At 40.8% G+C, this 23,809-nt stretch overlaps 3 protein-coding genes across 4 annotated transcripts; 1 reads left to right on the top strand and 2 right to left on the bottom strand.

Moving 5' to 3' along the window:
* Positions 1 to 2,279: 2,279 nt before the first annotated feature.
* On the bottom strand, positions 2,280 to 9,910 carry LOC5515649 (rhamnosyl O-methyltransferase). Of its 2 annotated transcripts, XM_032385337.2 has the most exons (5): positions 9,410 to 9,910; positions 7,122 to 7,423; positions 6,031 to 6,296; positions 3,120 to 3,211; positions 2,280 to 2,497 (listed from the first exon to the last, which is right to left on the bottom strand). In XM_032385337.2, the coding sequence occupies exons 1-4, from the start codon at positions 9,591 to 9,593 to the stop codon at positions 3,133 to 3,135; spliced, it is 831 nt and encodes a 276-aa protein (XP_032241228.2). In that variant the 5' UTR covers positions 9,594 to 9,910; the 3' UTR covers positions 2,280 to 2,497; positions 3,120 to 3,132. The 2 variants fall into 2 exon arrangements, with proteins under 2 accessions (XP_032241228.2, XP_032241229.1); XM_032385338.2 differs by lacking the exon at positions 3,120 to 3,211 and having other exon boundaries at positions 9,410 to 9,891.
* A 4,064-nt stretch (positions 9,911 to 13,974) lies between these two features.
* Positions 13,975 to 18,832, top strand: LOC5515648 (ATP synthase F(0) complex subunit B1, mitochondrial). The gene is made up of 10 exons (XM_001635750.3): positions 13,975 to 14,114; positions 14,651 to 14,690; positions 14,826 to 14,875; positions 15,173 to 15,247; positions 15,717 to 15,787; positions 16,292 to 16,384; positions 16,772 to 16,897; positions 17,539 to 17,616; positions 17,975 to 18,076; positions 18,653 to 18,832. Exons 1-10 carry the CDS (start codon positions 14,081 to 14,083, stop codon positions 18,704 to 18,706), a joined length of 723 nt encoding a protein of 240 aa, XP_001635800.1. The 5' UTR covers positions 13,975 to 14,080; the 3' UTR covers positions 18,707 to 18,832.
* Positions 18,833 to 19,248: 416 nt separating this feature from the next.
* LOC5515682 (thymidine phosphorylase) lies at positions 19,249 to 23,695 on the bottom strand. The gene is made up of 4 exons (XM_001635711.3): positions 23,198 to 23,695; positions 22,579 to 22,797; positions 20,865 to 21,122; positions 19,249 to 20,405 (listed from the first exon to the last, which is right to left on the bottom strand). Exons 1-4 carry the CDS (start codon positions 23,559 to 23,561, stop codon positions 19,855 to 19,857), a joined length of 1,392 nt encoding a protein of 463 aa, XP_001635761.1. The 5' UTR covers positions 23,562 to 23,695; the 3' UTR covers positions 19,249 to 19,854.
* Positions 23,696 to 23,809: the final 114 nt, after the last annotated feature.

Raw genomic sequence — 23,809 nt, 5'->3', positions numbered from 1 at the left:
GTAGAGATGAAACGGTAGTTCGCGTGTTTTTTTTTTTACTACAAAAGAGATGTGCATATACGGGAGCGTACACAGGAATTACTAGGGGGTGGGGTGGGGGGCTGTGTACCCCCTGTGTACGGGCCTGAGATGCAACCACGAGAGCGCAGTTGCGCAAATGTTAGTGGGACGATAAGAAGAGGTCCTGAGTGCATGTTTATCACCACGGACATATTCTTCTGAGTGTCTTATTGTGTTGACAGAACTTCTTCAAATTGCCTATGTCTCGCACATGTTGGTTCTCTCGATAATCACGCTTGTTGAGGTAGCTGCTATCAATGTCATGGAAATGCTATAAGAATACTTGATTGCCGCTGTTGTCGACCTTACGAAATCCTCCACCGTCAAAAGCCCAAGTCTTAAACTGCGAAAACCCCTCCCTCAAGCTTGTGTGTTCAAAAAGGCGCCAAAACTTATAAGCGAATTTTTAAAAGCATTATTTAGTCTTTCCTCATTATGGAATGGTTATCCATGTCTGCAAAAGTTGGAAAAAAAATGATAATAAAAAATAGGTGTTCGAGTGACTCGCGTATCCTTTTTATGTCACATGCTCCGGGGTTAATTACAATAGGGGTAAAAAAGCAACAACGAAACGAATGACCAGTACTGCAATATCGTTGTAGAACGAGTTGAAGAGCGATTCTGCGTGTTTTACAACCCGGCGGAAAAAAAAAATACCATATCGCGGGCTCACACGAACGAGCTGGAAATCGAGCCTAGCAAAAAAAAAATCGGTTTGCTGCGATTTCAAGAATAATGAGTTGCAGAAAGTTAAGTTCCGTCCTACTTCCCCTACTTCTTGTAACACATTTTTTAGTCTTTTGTGCTAGTTTGAAACCGCGAAATAAATTTGCTTGTTATGATAACATCTCAATGGCTTTGCGATCTCGTGATTCTTCAAACTGAGTGATGTGTTGTGTGAGAAGCAGTTTAATAACTATTCAGCAAGCCATCACATCCATTTTATTTTTCAGCAAAACTGTGTGTAAATAAAAGTCCTTGGGTTATTTACTCAAAAAAATAATAAAAAGAATGATAATGGGACAACCTGACGGATATCGTCGTATTTATATTTGCAGGTGACGCACAAAGGGAAATTAAAAGGAATATAAAGCGATTCGACAATTTTCTTTTATTCTTAAAAGAGATCAGTTCCAAATTAATTTTTCCGATTGGACGATTGGATGAAAAACGTTCATAACAAAATGCATAACGACACAAATGGTGAAAATGGCTTCTACAGATTTGTGACACCATAGCAACTCTCGGAAGCCGTCGTTATAATCATAGTGAATTCACTTGCGCTCACAGTTTTTCTAAGCAGGTCATTTCTCGTCAAGAAGTCGAGCTGTCTTCTCATCAACTTAGCCATCTTAGATCTACTTGTTGGGCTGACTCTAGCCGGGATAACAATTCATAGAGTCGCTGATACGCACTGAGACAGAAACTTTGTTTCTCTTTTTGCACTAAGTTGCAAATGGTGTGTTGATAGGTCAATGTTTTCCCTTACTGTAATAGCCTTCGAGCGAGCTTATGGTGTCTTTAAACCGATCAGGCACAGAGCTCTGAAAGCAAGGCATTACATTTTCGTTATAGCGCCTACCTGGTTCTTTATTTTGTTATTAAATCTACCAGTATTCGAACAGCATTCGAGCATTCTGCTGGAGAGAAGCAGACATGGTGATATTTTCGTTACAACAAAGATTGTATTGGCAAACTGTTCACTCCTTGTTCTTCTTGGGTGTTACACAGTCATATAGCTGAAAGTGAAGAAGAACTTCTCAAATGACCTGCGTGCTAGTATTAACAACAAGCTATCCACAAGATCCACCAATAGCAAGCTTACTAAGACTTCCTTTGTTATAACGCTAATGTTTCTTTTCTGTGTTACATACCACCAGCAGTATTTGATTTTTTTGGTTTGATTTTTCGTTGATGAGCCTATACTCGTGTATGACAATTGTACTTAATACGAACTCGTTCACGAAATTTGTTGTTTACGCACTTCGATTGCCGAGATTCAGGACCAAATTGCGAAAGATTCTACGAAAATGTTATCCAAATGCGCGGGTTGTACCAAAGCGCCATTAAAAACCTTAAAAATAGCCATTTACAAACGACTTTACGTTCTTATTCGCTATGCTCGCAAACGAGCGTAAAATATAAAAAACAACAACAGATTATACGTAAACCAGCTGGAAAAGGCACCATACAACCATTACATGATATAGCGATATGAATTTGTTGTTGCTGTTGTTTATTATGAATACAAACTCTGATCATTTTTATGTTGCCGTCAAGCTTATTGACATATTGTTTTCCCAGAAATATTAAACAGTTGTTGTTTTTATTGTTTAGCTGATTCTTTTGTTTTACTTGCTCTTTGTTTATGCAGGGGTCAGCCCGGACACCCTATACGCGTCTTAGTATTGAGTTGCAGTTCCATGTCCCGTTATATCTGCAAAACAGCAAAACAGAACAGTTAGTTACAGACGCCCCCTCCCTTAGCCCTCCCCCCCCTCCCCCCCTCACGCACACACACACAGTTCCCGTCGCTTAAATACTTTTGTAAATCACGGTTAGTTTATCCCCTTAGGATTCTGGTTTTGGTATATGTTGTGGTTTGAAATGCTTCTTGGTTTAAAATTGTTAAAACCAGTTTGAAAAAAATTCAAACCATGCCACATTTGTTGTGGTTTGAAATGCTTCTTGGTTTGAAATTGTTAAAACCAGTTTTAAAAAAATTCAAACCATGCCACATTTGAAACCACAACATATACATTCACAGCGGAGCCAGCGTGGCCGCAGGCCGCGCGCGGAGTCCCATAGTTATAGAGAAATGGTAGATAACTATGCTACTCAGTTTTTTTGGTCATCGCGCGGGTACCCTGTGGTGTCGCCCGCCTGCCCGTGAAGCCAGCAAAATTTGCGATAACTTAGTAAAACGTCACGTCAGTGAAATCATTATACAAGAATATATTTTAGCACTATCCGAGAATGCTACATATTTAATAAAACCCCAAAAGGTACAGGAAAACTTACAATAATTTAGTTTTTAGTGTTTTTGCATTTACACTCACGGGAACCCTGCGTCTAATTTTTCCCGCGTTTTTGTTCTTCCAACTCGCGGCCGACACCTTTTGATAAAGTTTTTGCATTATTTTCGTTGTGGCTAAAACCAAGAAAGAAAATCGACACATCTTAACACTTTTATAATATAAAGACGTACAAACGATGGACGGAAGGACAAACGACGTGTTTGGAAAAAGAAGGTAAGTAAGACTTCAATTTAAAAACTTCGTCGGAGCTATGAAAAACTCGTGTTGACATATTTCTAGCACTAAATAAGATTAACAGTTGAAGCCATGTGAGAGCCTTTCCTAACTAGTAATTTAGCTAGTTTGTTTATCCATTATCCCACAAAAAGGATAGGAAGATCATGTGGTAATTGTGCGATTGATTGTCAGTAAACAAACGTCGCATTCTTCTTTAGAAAATGTTGTTATTTCTTTGCCTTTAATTAATTCAAGAAGTGAACTTTAATACGCTTTACAAGGAATAACTTTTTTCCCTGTAAGTAAATAAAGAACGATTTCTCATCTGGAAATTACACATCACATTTTTAAATGACAGAACTTAAAAGAACTTAAAAGTTCTGTCAGCTCTTTTGTGAAAGATATCGAGCGAGGAACGGTTTTAGTTATTTTGCGAGTTAAAAAGAACATTTGAGAACAGACTTCATTTGAAAACAGACTTCATTAAATTACTAATCTTCTATTCTTAATGTTACTTGGAATTATTTTTGATTTTAGGTTTATTAATTAGGTTTTGTGCAGCATAACATTGATATCTTAAGTATTCTTCCGTAACTTTTTGTCACTTTTCTCCAATTTTTTTTTTGAATTCCAGCTGCCAGCTTTAGAGGCATGATGCTAGGACAGGATGTATTCATTAATACAGCTAACAAAAATATAGATAATAGTAACCAATGAAAACTTGTTATAAAAAAAAACTAAACCAGCTAATAAAATAAACTAAAGTAGTCAGAAACTTTGAAAACAAGTTAGAGTGGTTTATTTCATTTGACAAAGTGGCTGGTACAAAACACTGACCAAAATTGGCTTGCTAAAAAAAATAAGATTTCTAGATATAAATGGGTTTTCTATTAAAAAAATTCTTAGTTTCAATTTGCACTAATCAACTCCACAGGGGTTTGTGAGAAATCTACTTTTGAAATAGCTATTATTTGAATCTGAGATGATATTTGCAAAAATCAACAGCACTGTACTCTCATTATTAGTCAACATAATAAATGGGGAGTATAGAATGTACCATTTGACCTTTCATGAAATTATTTCACAGATAATTTAGCACTATACATGGAAGTGATCTTTTTTTAATGACACACCGAGCCCTATTTTATGTTTTAGCACAAAAATAACATATGTACATACCCTTGACACCCTGATGCTTCAATATGGGTCCATGGACCACCTCAAGGAGGGTCAGTGTTTTTAACAAACCATACCCAAGACATAGTGTCAATTCAAATAGAGGAGTAGCCACAAAAACACAGTTAAGATGTTGATAAAACTGTTTAGCCAATATTTGTAATTTTTACCAAAAAACTTTTATTACCCTTTTACTGAAAGAAAATTATAAAAATCAAGAAATTCTAGTAGTGCAATGTGAAAGGAAGAAAGGGAATTTGGACAGTGTAGGCAAGTATGGAGCACATTCACTGGCAAAAGCAATATGCTGATATGGTTTTAAATGTTGAAGAGAATAAAAAAGCACCCATTTTGCTGTAAAAAAACTATAATTTGTTTTCAATTCTTCAATGTTCCGTAATCGATGACACCTCCAAATACACCCAAACAAGTTTTTCCAGGTTAAACAACAACAAAAAATATACCTAAATGCATATCCGACTCTACACCTATCTAGTAGTGCAATGTGAAAGGAAGAAAGGAAATTTGGACAGTGTAGGCAAGTATGGAGCACATTCACTGGCAAATGCAATATGCTTATGTAAAGAATGTGTTTTGTGCTGATGGCTTTTAATGTTGAAGAGAATAAAAAAAACCCACCCATTTTGCTGTAAAAAAACTATAATTCATTTTCAATTCTTCAATATTCTGTAATCGATGATACCTCCAAATACACCCAAACAATTTTTTCCGGGTTAAACAACAAAAAATATACCATCCCACTCTACACCTGTGCATCACGAACTCTTCTATGAACGGCTTCACTCACACATTGCATATATACATACATATATGTATTAAGCTTAATAATCCTCTGGCTTCGGCTTTTCCCTTATTGTATTTACATTTAAAATATTCAATAAAAGATTGATTGATTGATTATAATATGGCTTAAATAGATTGTACGCTGGCTCCGCTTTTAGGTAGTGCCTAAATCTATATATTATAATTTTGTTCAGTCTTTTTTTCCAGCTCGCTTATCGTTTTTTTCCATGCTCATCGGTGAATTCCTTAGTCATCATAGCTTAGGAGTCAGCTCTATAATCATTTTTTTTTTTTTTTTTCGTTTCATATCGCCCAGAGCTGTGTAAGTCGAGAATTTTCAAGAAAACTTGCAGTAAATCGTTTTACTATCCATCTCTCGAAAAAAGGGGTCTGGACCCAAGTGTTTTAGATTATACAAAGTCCAGAGCTCTTTCTCCGGGCTTTTCCAGACAAACACCAATCTGACAAAGCCTCGCTTTCACGTTAAAATTCCACAGGACTCCCATTAAGTTAATAACAGCACTAGGACGCAAGCGCAAGCGTAAACGGAAGCGCAACACAAGTGTGAATCGGTCAAACACAAGCGCAAGATAATCAAACAGTAACGCTCTCTTGCGCTTATGTTCTAGTGAGAATCGGAAAACTACTAGGTTCCGCTTGCGCTTACGTCCAAGTGAGAACCAACCTTTTAGGGCTTTAGTGTCCTTTAACACAAAGAAATATTTTCCGAACATACCCAAATATATCAGTATAACCAGTGTCCACGCGGTATTTAGAGCCATGCTTCTCCATAAACACTTTAAATTCATCTCTTTTGCTTGTACCAACGGGTTTGTATTCCAGTCCTTCCAGCAGTCCAAAGCCTGCATGGACGTATATTCCAGGGTGCGTGTCTTCCACCACGAGGTAATCTCCCGGATGTGTGAACTTGGTAAGGTACCCAAGGACAGCGGGCAGGTTACAATGGGCGTCCTCCGCTATGTACCAGGGATGAGGAAGGCGCTAAGGAACAAATATGTGTAAGAGTTATAGCCAAATTCGTTGTTGCGCGACCTCCCAGAATCGAAAACTCCTTTCTTCCTTTTGGAATATTGCGTAGTCAATAAAACCAAACAATCAAAACCAGACAAACCGCCTCCAAAGCTTGTGTCTGACTACGCGCTGTTCCCAAAAGAGACAAGGATTTGGGATTCGTCGAGGTCGCGCAACAACGAATTTGGCTGTAAAGGCTGTCGATCACCCACTTTTTTGTTATTGTTTATCATTGAGAATACAGCGGGAAAGGAAAGGAAACTTCAAAATAACAATTAGAAATGAAGTCTGATATGTTATTGACGATATGTGATTAAAATAACTTGGTTACTCGCTTGAATTAGGCGATGGAAAAGGATTACTTGTTGTGACTCGCCATTGAAAAAATGGCCGCGTGATTGGCTTTCTTCCCCCTATACACGATTCATTACACATTAAATCTCAAAAACCTAAAACACAGTTACTTAGATATTTTTATACTGGACTAAATTTTTTCCATGGTTACAAGCAAGATGTCATGGCTTTTGATCATCTTTTTACATATTTTGTTTGAAGCTTTCTCGTTAATTCTTCCCCCACGCCCCCCCCCCCCCCCCCCCCACACACACACACACACACGCACCCACACACATACCCTTTATGTAGAAGTGTACATTTTCTTATGCTATTTTATCTACACCTGGGGCCGGTTCCTATGAAGGTATATTAATAGGATAAAAAGGGCATTAATCCCTAAAGTTAACCTGACGTTAACCTAAGGAACCCTGCGCCCTGGTATGAAATTAAGTATAATACCTCTAGCATTTTCACCGGGAAGGCCTTCTCAATCTTATGACAGTCTCCCTGAATAACCGTAATATCGTCCCTCTCTTTGACGATCGGGTGCACGTAAGACAAGTCGATGTCCATTGTGTACACGTGTGATTTGGTGCCATGGTTCATCATCAGGTCCGCCATCCAGAGTGCGTTTCCACCCGTGAACGTTCCGATCTCGATGATTGTCGATGGCTTAATCTCTTGGAGCATGAGTCGAGTTATACAGAGATCACGAGTGGACTTCAGCTGGGGGATCCCTCGCCATTGCAGCAGATGACGCCCTATAAGATTCAATGGATCTTTACAGCTTACAACGCTGTTCGTTTTGTTCCCTCTTCTGCATTATGTTCTTTAACAGCGAAATACACAAGGAAAGCACTTTTGACTCTCGCTCTTTTCAGTTTTTGCACCCTATACAACAATATGCAACAACTGAAGAGGCCGAAAGCGCTTTTGCTGAGGCTTTTGCAAACAATGCAGGAATGCTATACTCTATAATTTCAAGGCTTCAGTAAGCGTACAGCCTGTAACCTTAAAACGCATTTTTCAGTCCACTTTACTGTATGATGGACATAAATACTAGAAGTGTTGCCGTGGTTTGCTTTTACTACGCTGGGGACAGGTAGCCAAGGGAATGGTTATGAAGCTTGTTCGTAGCTTAGAATCGGCTGTTCTTAAAGGTAAACCAAGTGGACTGAAGTAGCGATTGTTTTGTGAAATGTTGCCAATAAAATTGCCTCAAAACTTAGAATGTCTTTTTGTTGTCAAATGTATGTCTTATAACGATTTGGGGGGTGGTTTTCTTCGCAAAATATACAGCTTCACAGTAGGGTGAGTAAGGCAATTTTATTGGCAACATTTCACAAACTAGACCCTGCGTGCAGGGTTGACTGGGATACCTATGCGCTGGGTACACTACAAACGCTGTCATCCCTGAAAGTCTCGATGTTTGAACAACAAAAAGGCACTCAGATGCGACAGAGCAAAAAAAAAAAAATGGCAAGTTTTCCCACAATAAGGTGTGGTTAACTTCGGTAACCAACATATCAAAATGTGTTTTTTTTCTAATGGTTTCGTCTTCGAGATATGAGGCTTGAAGTAAACATTTCAAATGTTTAAAGTATGAATTATCCTTGTTTTTAGGGAGAAGACGGGCTCTGATCGGAAAATAAGCCAACTTTGCTCTCTAATATCTAAATTTCATATCTTCTAAATTCGAATTCGAATTAAGCTTTTGGTCAGAGGAACTTATTGTATGCAGATTCTTGAGCTTTTATACTGAGAATTGGAAAGCTTCATGCCATTTTGTTTGCTCTTCAGATGCATTGACTCGCAACTGACTGATTTCTAAACTTCACATCTCGATTTCAATAGAAAGAGCCAGTGATAAATAGTCGTAATACCATGATCAGCTCGGATTCTTTTGTTTTCTGAGGGACGATTACTAGCCAGGGCCGTAGCAGGGGGTGGGGCACCGGGACTGGGGGCACGTGCCCCACCATAATATTTTTACGAATAATAAAAAAATAACCTGTAGGGGCGTGGCTGTGCCACCCAATGTTTCTTTATCATGCCCCCCCCCCCCTAACCTCGAGGCCTGCTACGGCTATATGCTAGCGAAATTCCCTCGAAAACAATATATTGTTCTAAATTTCCCTGATGTATTACTCATGAGGGAAATTTAATACCACCTATTGTTTTAGTTTTAGGGTAGAAAGGGAGTTTTGCGAATTTATTTCGTAGTAAAGTGAAAGGCTTATTTCAACCCCATATGTTTACTGTAAACCATGACAAACAAAAGTAACGTGAACAACTATAATTTATTCATACACTTAGTGAGCTTGGGGTACCACCTGTGGTCAGTTCAGTGAATAAATCAACACACGGTTGAATTGGTATGATCTTTGAACTACAGAGGCGTGACACGCAAATACAAGAAAATTGGGTCATTTCGTACTTTTTTTTTTACTAGACATCGACTATTTTCTCATCCTTTTGGATGAATAATTGCCTGTAAACAATCGATCAGCTTTGTAGTCTCCTCGCAGCCGCTTTAGTTTCGGTCACGTAACGTTTACATCATGATGAGGAAAGCGTTGCGTAAGACCGAAACTAAAAAGCGGCTGCGAGGAAACTACCAGCTTTGGAGTCTTTTTAACACTTAATTTATGCGCGAATAGCTTTTAAAGCTTGAAACTCGAGGCTATTCTGGAATGACCAAGTAATGATACAAACGGTGGTGCTAAAGCACGTAATAGTCCACGCACCTTTGGCTTGGTTGATGATTTCTTCATTTGTTAACACGGACGTGTCCCTTCTATCTTCGAACCTCACCAGCCGCTTTTGAATGTGGTCATCAGATCTACGGACTGCGTGTGCAGCTTCAAGTTGTTTCAGAGTGCTAACGTACTCATCTGGTTGATTATGCGGGAATACCTGAGCATCACCCATGGTAGAAAAAAATCAAGGCGACAACGAGTGCTGACTTATACCGATAGCCAGCCTCACTATGGTGCTAGCGACGCCTCAGATTACTTGACAAACCGGTTCCACGCAAGAACGACCTGTCAAAATGTGTAGAGTAAAACCCCGCATAGCTCTGTTAGCTTGTCCCTCTTTCCCTTGTTGCTACACTCACTGGTATGATTATAGAAAGTCTAGCTTATCCGAAGGTAAATGTCAATCAAAATCAGCTGGTATTCACTCTATTTTTCACCAATAGCTAGAGATTAAGGTGGCACATTGACCCCTCAACCGGCCTGTACCGGCTTTGGGAAGTACCCACAACCCAAAAAATTCATAAATTCAAAATAAACACAAAAAGATGAAGATACTCAGGCATCAGTTCCTGGGATAAATGGTCTTGCAGATATGCATCCAACCAAGGTGTTGGCATCTACTCTTAAGCCTAATAATAGCACAGGTTCTTTGACAAATCTCAAATCGAACAAGGAGAGAAAAGCAGAATCACCCCTCTCAATAAAACGCTCAAAATACCACAAAAGGGAGAGAGATCAGCAAACACAGCTCAAGACACAAATAGATACCTTTATTCTGATCCTCCAGGTACGTTTCCTTGGCCTCAAAACACAATGTCCATTCCTTGAAGGATTGTACAACCACGAAAATATCTTTACGTATTGCAAAGCGTTCTGAGAGATCCAGGGGAAAATTTACGAGGGGAGGGCCAGTCAACACTCCTCTCCCCAAAGTCAGATGGTTTTTTATAAGTCTTTTCACCCCGAAGCCAAACAAATCAATTCCAGGTCATACAGACCCAGAATAGCAGTGTAAACAATTTTGGAATCAATTTGGTTTCAGAAAAGACAGCATTTAGGAGAGCTGTGGTGATTCATTAGAAAATTATTTTCTCATCCGGGCAAAGCCAAACAACAAAAAATCATAATGAATCCACCTTTGCTTGCAAATATCCATAAGCAAAGCACTCAATTATGCCCCAAAAGACTTCATGATGTCCTGAGACACTCTCCTAATATGCTCATAGCTGTATTTTTGATGAAAAATGCAAGCAACCATCAACTTGGGATTAAAAGTGGGGACCGCAAAGCACTGCTGGAAAGCTTGGATACCGCTGACCAGGTGCAGCTGTGTTTGATTTTGACGGGCTGTATAAAACTCAGAATAGGAGGGGAGGTATCTGTTTTCAGTCTGTTTTTTTGTAAATTGAGCTATAAAATAGCCCTATATTCCCTATATTAGACTCATTTTCGGCCCGATTTTCGTGAAATTTTCAGATTTTATTAATACATCTATGCTTTGTCAGATCCCGCAAGATTCACACTTGTTTGAAATCAAATTATATTTTTTCATGCAAGGTAAATGGAAGCAACTTTTTTATATTAAAATAAAAATATCGAAATCTGGGCGATGAATTTTTTTCTAAATTCACAGTAACACCTAACAATACTAAACACAAAACTGATCTGTCAAATGAGGGAGGGAGGGAGGGAGGGAACGCAGGAAGCAACCGCTCTGCTTGCTCACGTCGCCGATCCGACGCCACCGTCCCCCTGGGCCTCCGCTCCAAACGTCCCTGCTGCCGTCCCCATCCCGTTGCCAGAGCCTCGGACTGACGCACCCACAAGATGCCGGTGCACTTCAACAGACGTCCACGACAATGCGGACAACGGGAGGGAGACGAAGACGTGTGACTGTGCACCCATTCCCACAAACGCACCCCATGACAGGGTTGCTTACAGCAAGGCAGCAGCTCCATCACCTCCTCGTCCCCATCGCGACACACCACACAGTCCATTACATCCATAATCTCAAAGGAAGCACCACGCTCACAGTCACCCCTAAGCGCTCCGCAAGGTCCTCCAGCTCGGGGTTTTGTGTAAGCACACACTGTACTTATAAAGACGTCGCAAGACGTCACCATGACATGCCTTGGGGTGACACCAAAACAACAGACGTTTGTTCCCCAGCTCAGGGAGGTCTCGCAGCAACGATGACTTGTAAAGCAATACATCTGACAGATAATGATCCACCACCTCCTCACGACCTCGCCCCACGTTCCCTTCCCTCATACGATGAGGATTCCTCCACTTGCTCTCCAAAAGCCCGCGACCTCCACGACCAATGTACACTTCCCCTGGATGCACCACGTAGCGAGGCACCGACGCACCCGTTGGACCGGCATCCCACTCCTGCTTCACACGTCCTACACCGTGGGAATCGATCGCTCCAAACGCTCACGAACGGATGGAATCATATGCCCACGACGCCAAGCGTAGGGTAACACCGCATACACAACGGACGCCCCACGTCCACCTCCTTCTTTACGTCCAAACGATAACAACACTGGTAACGGCTCCGCTTTGGAGCCGTAAGCACCGCACTCTCGCTCTCGCTCGCAGCCGCCATCGTCACTCTTCTTTTTCTAGGGACACCGGTGACACAGGAATCCCCTCGAACTTGTTCACCACGTCCTTGACAGATGGGTGCATTCCTAACCATTTTGTTCCTCTTTTGACAGGAGTACATAGCATTTCGCTGGTCTATGCTCATTTTAGTTTCAATAACTGCTCATTTTAACCTTTGAAAGTTGTTGATCCATCTATCCATTGTCCCTTGACACCTGTAAATCAACAAATGTATTATATAATAAAGCAATGTGCGTATACAATCTATATATCAAATACCGTATGTTTAATTAGAGAAGGACAGAGATGTAGGCTCCGGGAATTGGGGTTTGGAGTGGGGCTATTTTTTCTCAAAAATTTTACAAGGCAATGGTTGTCCGTGTAAGAAATTCCGAAATGACCATTGTTAAAATTTCTAAATAGCGGTGTCTTTGACATTTGTGAGGTAGAACCAAATATCCGTTTTTAAATGAGTTGGACCACTCTAGCTTGGCGAATCCCAAATAAACCTTTAACGGTCATTTCAGCCTGATGATGTTAGACATAATAGTAGGTTTTCAACCCGTAACATGGCCAACGTGAACTCAATACCAAACTCGATAAGAAACTGTTCATAAACACTGTCAATAATTATGCCAGATAATGCATACCAAAATCGTACATATGTATTTCAAAAGACAATTATATTATTCCCTCTAGATTACAGGGGCTTATCCAGGGTGGTGCCCTAGCCCGCCCCCCCCCCCCCCCCATCTTTAGCAGCCAAAAAAACAGTAAATGTATGAGACATTATCTACAATATAGAGGGGGGGGGGGGGTGAATAGGTTCGCGGATCGGCGGATTCAGCCCCGAAATGCTCACGGATTACAGATTTTGATGATTATTCTAGCGGATTGGCGGCTTTTGAAATACAGCGGATCACGGATCTGTTGACAATTTGGGCACGGATTTCGGATTTTGACTGTTTTGACGGTCGAATTTCGGATTTTAAATGAATTTCAATCGATGCTATTGTTTATCGGCGGATTTACATACCCTTATTCACCCCCCCCCCCCCCCCCCCCTTATATAGGAGAAAATGGAAAGTCACGCTTTCGGGCCCCTGTTAAAAATGCTGGCTACGCCGCTGGATTAACATACGGAATGTTAATTGTTAGAAAAACTGGCCACAAACATTTAAAGGAAGCGTGTAGACTTGTTATAAAACACACCTTTTTTGGTACTAAAAGTACAAAATGCTATCTTCTTATTCATTTGCGCAACTAAAGCAGATGTTAATCCTGTAATACATTCTAATTCCAAAAAGATTATAAGCGATCCGTATCAAGATATGCCCATCAAGTACCAAACTGAAGGACTTACCGGTTCGACTATGCGCCAATCTTTCTAAAATGTTTGTTTTGTCGAAATCGGGCAGCTACAACGAACGCAAAAAGCGTACTTCACAGCATATCAAAATCTCATTTTCACCTTCAAGCGGTGGTTTCTAGGCAGCGATGCCTTGATTCGAAATAATCTAAATATTGCTCTTTTGTTAACAAAGCCAAAACAATTAGACGACACGAACCACTTGAGTAAATCCTTTTGTGTGTTTGTTGTGGCGTCATGTTTTGATGCTAATAAACAAAATGGCAGTCAATCGGAACGGGGACCTTAAGTGAGTTTTGGCATTGCTGTATAGCATATTTTTATATCATATTTTTTACATTTTTTTTCTCCTATGTAAATTACTTTTAAAATATAGAGAGATCGCACTCTAAGATGTGACTTACTCAAACCTTTACCTCAAACACACACACACACGCACACACACACACACACGCACACACACACACAAACAAACAAACAATAAAATAAAGGTCTCAAAAATAATGGTCTCAAAAGCCGAGCAAATAAAAAACGTAGACCGCGAGTGGTCTGGTACGAGTTTTCCGTCCCCAGTGTTCGCTCAGCCCCACTATGCTTCCCGTGGATCACTGCGCTCCTCCTCGTGTTGGTGGCCGCCATTTTGTTGCCGGCCTGTGCATTTTCGAGGAAAAACAGTCGTGAAAATGCTCTCTAGATTGCGTTTAGCTGGGAGCCTAGGTAAGTTTTGATGCATTTGTTTCTTATTCGTGATGGTGTTTTGATTGCCGTGGTTTAAGTCTAAACTGTTTGCCAGTATTTCATGTTTTACCTCTGCATGTGATGACTAGTCGAGGAAGTCAGTTTGCTCCACGATCAAGATAATAGTTGAAGCACCTGATAATGTTGGCCTCGACATCTAACTATACTAACTATACAATGCATCGAAGTTGTAGCCGAAGGAACTATACTTTGATCTGGTTACGACATGTGTGTTGCGAGAGAAAAGGGGAAGACGATTCGGAGAACCACTACTTTTGGTAGCATAGACAGAAACGAGAAAGACTAACAGAAAGTTTCGCTAGCTAAAATTTGCGTTTTATAATGTTGAACTTTTTCCGCATGTACTGTATGATACTACCTATGTATCGGAATTTCAACTATCAGTAAGTCCTCTATGTTTTGTTCTAGTGACTTCTTATGATATGCAAACTTACTTCCCTAAAATATCCCCACTTATCCTTTTTTTAACTCTCACACTTTTTCTATTAACACAGGCGTTAGAAGCTCTAGGCTTCTGCAAGCAGCAAAACCAAGGTTAGGGTTGTTTGGTTCTTCTTCAAATGGGGTGATCTACCAATGTCTTGGAGCCCTGCAATTCTGCAGCATTATAGTTTTTTTTAAATATGTATGTGTATAATATGAAGTAACCTGATGTGGCTCTTTTCCTAGTGCCCCTGCTCTTACACGCTTCTGCCAGTCCCAGGTCCAGCAGAAAAAAGGTACACTGATATGATACAACTACACTCTCGTAACCACCTTCTGCTATACACGACCACCCCAGAGGAAGTCTAAAAGTTCCAAGTATTCAAATATTATTGTTGCTCAGATGTTTTGGCAACATTTAAAGCAGATTTCTAATTTGGAAACATTGGGCCAAAAGTTAGGAAACTTTCAAAGTGAAAAACTTCTGATCTTCCACTCATATTTGAATTACTGTAATCTTTCAAGGCCCATAATTTTCCAAGCTGTATATGTTTCTAGCCTCTTGTAGAAGGTGTGTTTATATCCTTGTGTAGAAGATGAGGTTCCTGAGTTTGGCCAGTTCTGGAGGGATGTCAAGGCAAATATGATGGCTAAGACGGGTGAAACAGGTATGTATAAATCCTCTGCATCACTCATGGGTACTGTTCCACAAGTTATAACTGCTAAGGAACCTTGTCCTATCCCTCGGTTCTCTCCCCTAGTGGGTTTCCACTAGAACTTATTATTACGAGGAATATCATTAAGATAAAATAAGCTCAGAAACTGGGGCCAGGGGACAAACTTCACCATCTTTTTTCCCTGACCCCAGTTTTTTCCCTGACCCCAGTTTTACACACACATGCAAAAAATTGTGGGAAAACATTGGCAGGTGAGTTAACTAGGATATTCCATTATCTCACAATAAAACACATGAAAGAAATTTGTCAAGCTGTTCACCCTCACAAGATAGAGTGAGGGCATATGTGCCACTGCCCTTTGCTTCTCCTCTGTCTCCACGTTTTTTCACTAGTTAAATGTAAACGGTAATACATAATTAGAAGTCTAACATTTTGTCTGTTGTTGTTGCTTATATTACAGGTCAATTGATGTTCTTTGGTGGTCTTGCTGCCTATCTGCTCTCAAATGAGATCCTTATCATCCATGAAGAGGTATGGTATGGTTAGGGTGGCTTTGACGAAGGAAACATATGATGCTGTGCATGTATGTAATATGTCTGAACAATTGAAATACAGAAGCTGCACATATGGGTTTCTCTCCAAACCTGATCAGTGGGTGCATGCCATTCTCTGTCTGCCGAAAAATGCATACTGCATGTTTATTTTTATTTCACTGTGTGACCCTGTTTTCCCTTTGAATACACCCACTAACTTGAACTGACTTCATTTTCCATGGATTACTGTATTTCTAGTCTCCTAACTCATGCCAATTCAAACAATTTTGCAATTTTAATGTTTCAGCTTAACAGGGTACCTGTCATAGAATTCAATGATAAACAATTTCTACCAAGATTGTGCCTTGAAATTTTGACAATCTAAATGAAACTTTGAAGCTACAGTAGTCATAAATTTCCAATCTTCTTTTTCCCTAGATTCAATCCCTGAATATGCTTACCGTACCTCAAAAAATTAATTTAGGTTGTTGTACTTGTGTAGACATATATTGCAGCTGTGATGGGAGGAACATTCTACTGGCTTATGAAGAAAGCTGGAGGACCTATTGCTGAGATGCTAGATAATACATCCCAGGTACAGTACATACCATTGCTGAGATGCTAGATAATACATCCCAGGTACAGTACAGACTATTCTTATTAACACCAAACATCAATTTCAAAGAAAAATAAAGAAGTTAAAAAATGGAGCTGTTACACAATTCTAAAATAGACCATATTGTAATGTTTACCTCACTTATGTTTTAAATTATGGTTTTCTTTTCATAGATAAAAAAAAATGTGCCATATCTATGTATGGTCAACTATTTGAGCCAAAAAATGTCTGACAGCTTTTGCATTTTGCATAAGCTTGAATTATGTTTCTTTGGCTAAGGGAACCAGTTATAGGCCTGCTGTACCACCATACTGTACTTATAATACACACTTTATACTAAACAAGTCCCTGTAACACTTGCTTAAGGAAATCTTGGACGCCTTCAATGTGGGCCGTAACGCCAGCATCAAACATCTGCAAGACGCTATCGACAATGAGAAACACCTTGAACACATGTTGTCCTGCCGCACTGATATTATTGAAATGATGAGGGTAAGGCTACCATCAATATATCAGGTGTACGTTTGTGAGAAAGCAAGACAGGGCTGTGTTCACAAAAGGTGCTTTAAAATCAGCCTTGAATTAAGATAAAGAAATACATACAAAGGCTTGTAGATTACTTGTGGGCCAGGGGTAGGGGGAAGGGAATGGGCTTGGAGAAGTGTAACTCAATATCTTCCTCCTTTCTCCATATGCAATAAAGTACAGTACTTATACATATTTTTATCAGTCCCTGAAAGAAATCTGCCCTGTCTAAAAAAATATAGGGATTTTCTTACATAACTTTTTCGCATCCACCTCCTGGAATTTCTGCCCTAGGATTTACACAATTTCTATATACTGTATGATATAAGGAGACTCTCCCATCCAAACGCAATACCCATGAATTTCCAATTTCCACTTTGGGGAGGTACTGATTTATTTTCTCCACAATTTTTGCAAAGTTTTTTTTTTTACATAATATTTCATTTGAGTGGAAATGGAAGGACCAGTACAAAAAGTGATGGGGGTGGGTGGAAAGCAAAAAAATATATATATTTGCGCAAGGAAAAATATTGAAAAAAAAATTGACATCCCTAAGTAACCTTTTTACATAATTCAAAAAGAGCTTATTCAATTTGGTATTTGTTTAGGAAAATAATGTAATGGGTATGGAGTTGGAGTACCGCAACAATGTCCACCATGTTGTCAAGGAGGTCAAGAAACGATTAGTAAGTCTCTTTTGTACTGTGTTGCTGTGTAGAGCTGGGCTTGTCTATTTACAAATCACTACCAAGCATAAACTGTAACTCTAATTACGATTTCAACTCAAAGTGATGTTGCAGTCCATTTCTCTTTGCTTTCCCTGTGTTGTTCTGTGTTACTAGTCCCCCTCTGAAAATTGCCTTTTATTTTTGGTCTTCTTGCTATGTACTGTAACACCCCCCCCCCCCTCCTCTTCTGCTGTCAGCCTATTGTTATATCATTGCTTATTGTATTGTATTGTTATTTCCCCTCCCCCCCCCCCCCCCCTGCTTTCAGACCATTGCTCTTTGTACTGTGTCTAACTATGTTGCCTCTCCCCCTTAGGACTACCAAGTAGAGATGGAAACATTCCACCGCAAAGTTGAGCAGGCCCACATTATTGACTGGGTGGAGAAAGAAGTCATCAAAAGCATAACACCCCAACAGGTAAGGGAACAGTGTAAAGGTTTGTGGCCTGACTAAGAAGAATACATTATGAATACATGGGCATTGAATGGCCTCCTGTCATCATGGCCACCATTACACAAAATGGCAATATCACAAATGGACTTTTTTTTTGGTAATTTGGGTCCAAACAGGAAAATGTATAGATTTGGCAAACTTTTTTATTTAAGAAATGTGTGAGTCTTCATAGGGTAAACCTAGGTGTTTTTGTTTGGGAGAATTAGAGTGCAGATCAGAGAAGCATGAGACCGCAGGTTGAGTGCTTCACGTCTGTTTGAGATTTCCCAAACAATTGCAATCCAGGAGTGGGTCAACTGTAGGGATGGGCCGAGTAAGTCCGGGCCCCCCTATTTTCAGATATTTGGCTTAAAAATAAGAAAAACAAGGAAATCCACGTACAAAGAATCCCCCCCTTCTCGAAACCCTTGCTTCAGCCACCCCTTTTTTTGAACTCCAGGATGTGCCCCTGCAGTGTTTGTTATAACTCCCTCTGTTACCACGTAAAAATCTATTTGAATATACTTCATGTGTGACCTTGTTCTATCTCTTCTCTCCCAGGAAAAGGAAAGTATTAGTCAATGTATTAGGGACCTCAAGGCAATGGCTGTATAACCTGGTCTGTGTGTGTGTGGAATTGTAGCTCGTGTTACCAACATTGTAATTGCTTTCATGCTTTTCTGTGCTATTCTAAGTGTTGAGAGGGTGTGTTTGTAAAGAATTAAATACTTTTTAATCAGAGTATTGTACTGTTTGGGTTTTAAGTTAGAACTTTGTTCACATTCGGGGTTATTCGTAATGTTTTGTTTTCTAATGTTTGGAATTCTGTGGTTTGCGCAAAAAGACAGAATGAGGGCTGGCTAGCATGCTAGCATGGGCTGGCTCATATTTGCAGCAAAATGCATAAGCAGCGAACACAGATACCCAGATACCAGTTAACAAAAGGACTCAGTGATGCTCATTGCTTTTGGGGTATAAAGAGAAGCAAGTGCCCTAAATCCCATAGAACACTCGCATCTCCATTATCTAACCCTTACTTATGGCTTCTGCTGTCTTTACAGTTGTGGTCTATACAGTTGTAGATGATGTTGATGGATATTATAATTAGGAGGAAGACGATAGTGATAATCGTTGTTAGAAGTTTATGACACAAACCATTTTGGGTCTTCATCATTTAATCCATCAAAATATTTGTTACATCAGACAACTAGAGACGATTTTTTTACAAAACACTAAATGAATAAACATTAGAAGACCTTTGGAAATATGACAAGTTATCCTAGTATTTAAACCAGATGTTTTTAGCCTTAAATATATGGGCTTAGTCCTTGGCCATCTGATCAGGCAAGAAAGCTTGTCTTAGTTTCAACTGCTCTCTCATGATTCACATACAGCACAAATGCGCTTAGGAAACCCGGTAAGAGTGCCAAGTGCTGGGCTGCCTCCCTATCAATAGCCCTGGTTCGATATACTTGCCCAACAATGCCTAAAAACGATTACTTAAAGTCGAGGCTCTTTTAAATCTACAGTGAATGTATCAGACTTACGAGAGAGCCTTGACTTTTGTCTTTTTTGAACTGGCGCGTATATCGAGACTGGGCTACAGCTGAGTTTTGCCTAGTGTATGGGGCAGGGGAGGAATTGAGTCTGTCCCATGCTGGAATAGGGGCATGGATAGTATTCGATTTCTTTTTTCTGTGCTCCTTCAAGATACAAGAAATACTACTTTGATCCATACCTCGAGCATTAATTGGTAAAATTTACTACTGGCTAGTAAAGAGGCTGCTCTTTCGAACACTTAAAGAGTCGATGACCTCAATAATTCTCGACTCTACTGGTAAGCTTTCCGTCTTCTCGCTCTCAACGATCATGATCGCCTTTTCCAAGCATTCGATGCCCTCCTTGTCAAGGTTCCCCTTATGATGTACACAAACCCACACATCTCCCTTATGAACATACTGCCCAACCCTTACATGAAGTATCAACCCAACACTATGGTCCACCGCATCTGTACTCTTCTGCCTGCCTGCTCCCAGTCTTCCGCACACTGACGCGCACGCCATTGCATTGATATCCCTAACGATTCCCGGTTTGTTAGCCCGAAGTTCTGTTTTCTGAGGGGCTAGGGGTAATACTACATAAGGATCAGCTCCAGGGGTGCAAAGGGCGTTGGCCGTGTCTGGGCTAACCCCGTGTGCGGATAGCATCTCTTGGAATTTTCTGAGGGCTGTGCCGTTGTGAAGGGAGGTCTTAATCTTGTTGAATCCTTCCTCGGCTGAGTCAACTTTGTTCAGGGCTTTGAGCAGATGACCACCTGAATTAGTTTGTAATAGACGGTTAAAAAAGGGCCAATTACTAGCGTGTAGTTAGGTGCGCGTGTCGAAGCAGCAGTAGTTTCTATATTATGTCCACACGTATCCGGAATTTGTTTTTCCGCAAATATTTTTTTGGGAATGCGTCCCCCCATGCCTTTTCGAATCGTTTTCAGCCGTCCACGCGTATCCGGAAATTTGCGAAAACGCATTTTTTTACGAATCCGGCTCTCGTTCACGCGTGTCCAGCGTAATTTCCGGCCGTATCCAACAGAATGACATAAGCGTATTCAAATTTGGCCCACTAATAAAAGAATAAAATGCGCGGAAAACACGTAGCTGTTTAATAAATATGTCCCTTCTCTAGGGTCCTAGGTATCCATGTGACCTGCGAAAGCCTTGCAAAAACGACGCGGTGCCATATATCAGCGAGGGTGAGAAACCCATAGAGAGATACGAACCTTGTGCGCAGACTAACTCCTGCAGATCCTCCGGCCCTTGACCGTTCAGGCATCGCACCGACTCAGCCACCTCGACCGAGTTCCCCACGGTAAGACCAATGGGGTGGTCCATGTTAGTTATTAGGGCGGCGCATTTGATTCCTAGGCCCGCGCACGTTTTGTACAGCGTGACCGCGAATATGCGCGCTAGTTCCGGGGTCTTGGCCGTGAACGCGGCGCGACCACACTTTACATCAAGGACAAGCGCGTCGAGGTTTTCTAGGAATTTCCAAGAAAAATAAGGGTGAGTTGAATTGAAATACAATATGAGATCATTCATCAACAAAAGAGGATTACAAGACTACATAGTTGAAGCTAATATGGATAAAAGAGAGCGATAAGAGGCGGGTAAAACGAACGTTTAGCCTCTAGGGTATACCTTATGCTTTTTTTTTAACACAATGAGCTGTTGATAAGAGGGTTGAACGTCCCCTTTCAAATCTCCCGCTCTGTCCCTTACCACCTTACCCTGTTATACCACCCCCCCCCCCCCCCCTCCCTCACGATGGAAGACCTTGGGAATCTCTAGAGCAACACCATATCCGAAGCCTTTTGTGAGATTAAAGCCGCAATGTCACCATTTTACTTCCGGTCGATTACGTAACAATCTCCGATGATTTTTAACGGAAAACGCGAAAAATATATCAAAATATTGAAAGCAGTGTGTTTTTTGGAAGTTTCTTTGAGGATGTGATTGATAATTTAGAGCGGATGGCCTGTTTAATATCTCGGATTTAAATAGATTATTTTGTCTTTTAACGGTTGAGGTTTCCGTCGGACCTCCGGAAGTAAACTGGTGACAATGCGGCTTTAAAGTAGCGGGCTATAAGAGGTATAGACGCTATTGCACACTTTCTATTGTGCACTTCTATCTAGCATTTGTTACTTTGCAACACCCCCCCCCCCCATTTCTGTCGTTTTTCTAGCTCGCTCGGTGATTTTCTTATTAGAAATTACATACCATATTTGGGAGTCCGCTTCAATCATTTTAACGCTTTTTTATCGCTCTAGACCTTTGTAAGTCGATAATTTCCACGTAAACTTGCAGGAATCCGTGTTTACTACGATTTTGCTGACAGCCATCTTGGAAATGAAGCCTAGTTCCTAACGTTTTAGAATATCACAGGTCTCCCGCGCGCTCGCCCCTGGCTCTACGTTAATTTAGATTGATGACCAGACCATTTATTCCCTGCTAGCACAGGCCTCTTTTCTCTGTATTTCGCGATCGCCAGCCCAGCGAAATACAGAAAAAAGAGGCCTCTGCTAGCAGGGAAGACTTTGTAAGTCAATAATTTCCTAGTATACTTGCAGTAATTCGTTTTTACTACGATTTTGCTGGCAGCCATATTGGAAATGTAGCCTAGTTCCTAACGTTTTAGAATATCACAGGTCTCCCGCACGTTCGCCCCCGGCTCTTCGTTAATTTAGATTGATGACATGACCATTTATTCCCTGCTAGCAGAGGCCTCTTTCCTCTGTATTTCGCGAACGCCAGCCCAGCGAAATACAGAGAAAAGAGGCCTCTGCTAGCAGGGAAGACCAATTAGGAAAACGACAGCCATTTAAAAAAACGACAGCCACTGATTGATATGTCACCCCCCCCCCCCCAACCATGCCAGCTGCCCCTTGCCCCTCCATCACTCAAGATCCTAGAAATGAGAGAGAAGTATCATACCTGAAGCTTTCTTGGACATGATTGAGCTAGCGATGAGAGGGTTGGACGCCACGGTTCCCGTAATATCTCGCAGGCTGTAAAGCACTCGGTCAGCTGGTGCTAGCGTGTCCGTTTGGCCCGCGATACAGCAGCCGACATCGGTCAGCGACTTTTTCATTTCCACGGGGGACAAGCCAAAGCGATAACCAGGAATAGACTCCAGTTTGTCTAGGGTGCCACCTATGAAGGGAATAAATAACATGGGTTACCTGTGGCAGGGGTGTGTTGTAGGAGGTGGCAATAGATAGGTCACCGAGTCGCGACAATTATCGCTAATGACTGAACAAAATTTCCCCTACTATAATCATGATTTGACGTAATAAAGACTGTAATGTGTTTTATTCTTCTTCTTCTTTTTGATTTGTGTTTATCCGTGGTTCATAGACCGCGCGAAGCCCGTACACGAGTTTCAGTCTGAGCTTTGTAAACAGAAACTTTGCCGAGTGCTTTGTGTTAACTATTTTTCACGAGTTGTTTGTAATTCTAGTAATGCCACGATCGCGGGGTGCAATCCGTTACCATTGTATAAGAAAAACAAACATTATACCTCGGAATTTTGATCATATGGCTTTATACTAACCTGTATGGCCCAATCCACGACCCGAAATCATTGGGACTTTGACTCCACACACTGCCAGGGCTGGCGCTAGCGGCAGACTCACCTTGTCCCCAACTCCGCCAGTAGAATGCTTGTCCCCAATCGAGCCTTTCCATTCCTCCGGCCACTTTAATAGCTCGCCTGTGTCTATCATCGCTCGTGTCAAATGGACGGTCTCCTCTGAGTTTAAACCGCGTAAAAACATTGCCATTAACATGGCTCCTATTTGCGAGTCGCCGATATCTTTGGCGACAACTCTTTCCACAAAATGCTTAATCTGTTCAGCTGTTAGATCAAAACCATCGCGCTTCAAAGCTATCAGTTCTTCTATTCTAAACGACGACATTGCACAGTTTGGGTACAAAAGCCACTTTAGCTGTTGTTGTACTGTACACCGTGATCGTACCTGAGCTTGAACTCTAATGGTTTATGCAAATTTCTTGCCACGCTGCTGAAATCTATTGTTTGATAAATAAGTCAATTTACACTTCGCAGGTCTGACCTCGACGAAAAGTTCTTGGTACCGAAACCCGATAAAAGTCGAATTCGTGGAAACACTGTCGAATGTATTAAAATAATTAATCGAATATGCAT

Source organism: Nematostella vectensis, chromosome 15, assembly GCF_932526225.1.
Source record: "Nematostella vectensis chromosome 15, jaNemVect1.1, whole genome shotgun sequence".
Taxonomy (NCBI): Eukaryota; Metazoa; Cnidaria; class Anthozoa; order Actiniaria; family Edwardsiidae; genus Nematostella; species Nematostella vectensis.
Note: the sequence above shows the minus strand (reverse complement) of the source record. Positions and strands in the feature narration are given on the sequence as shown.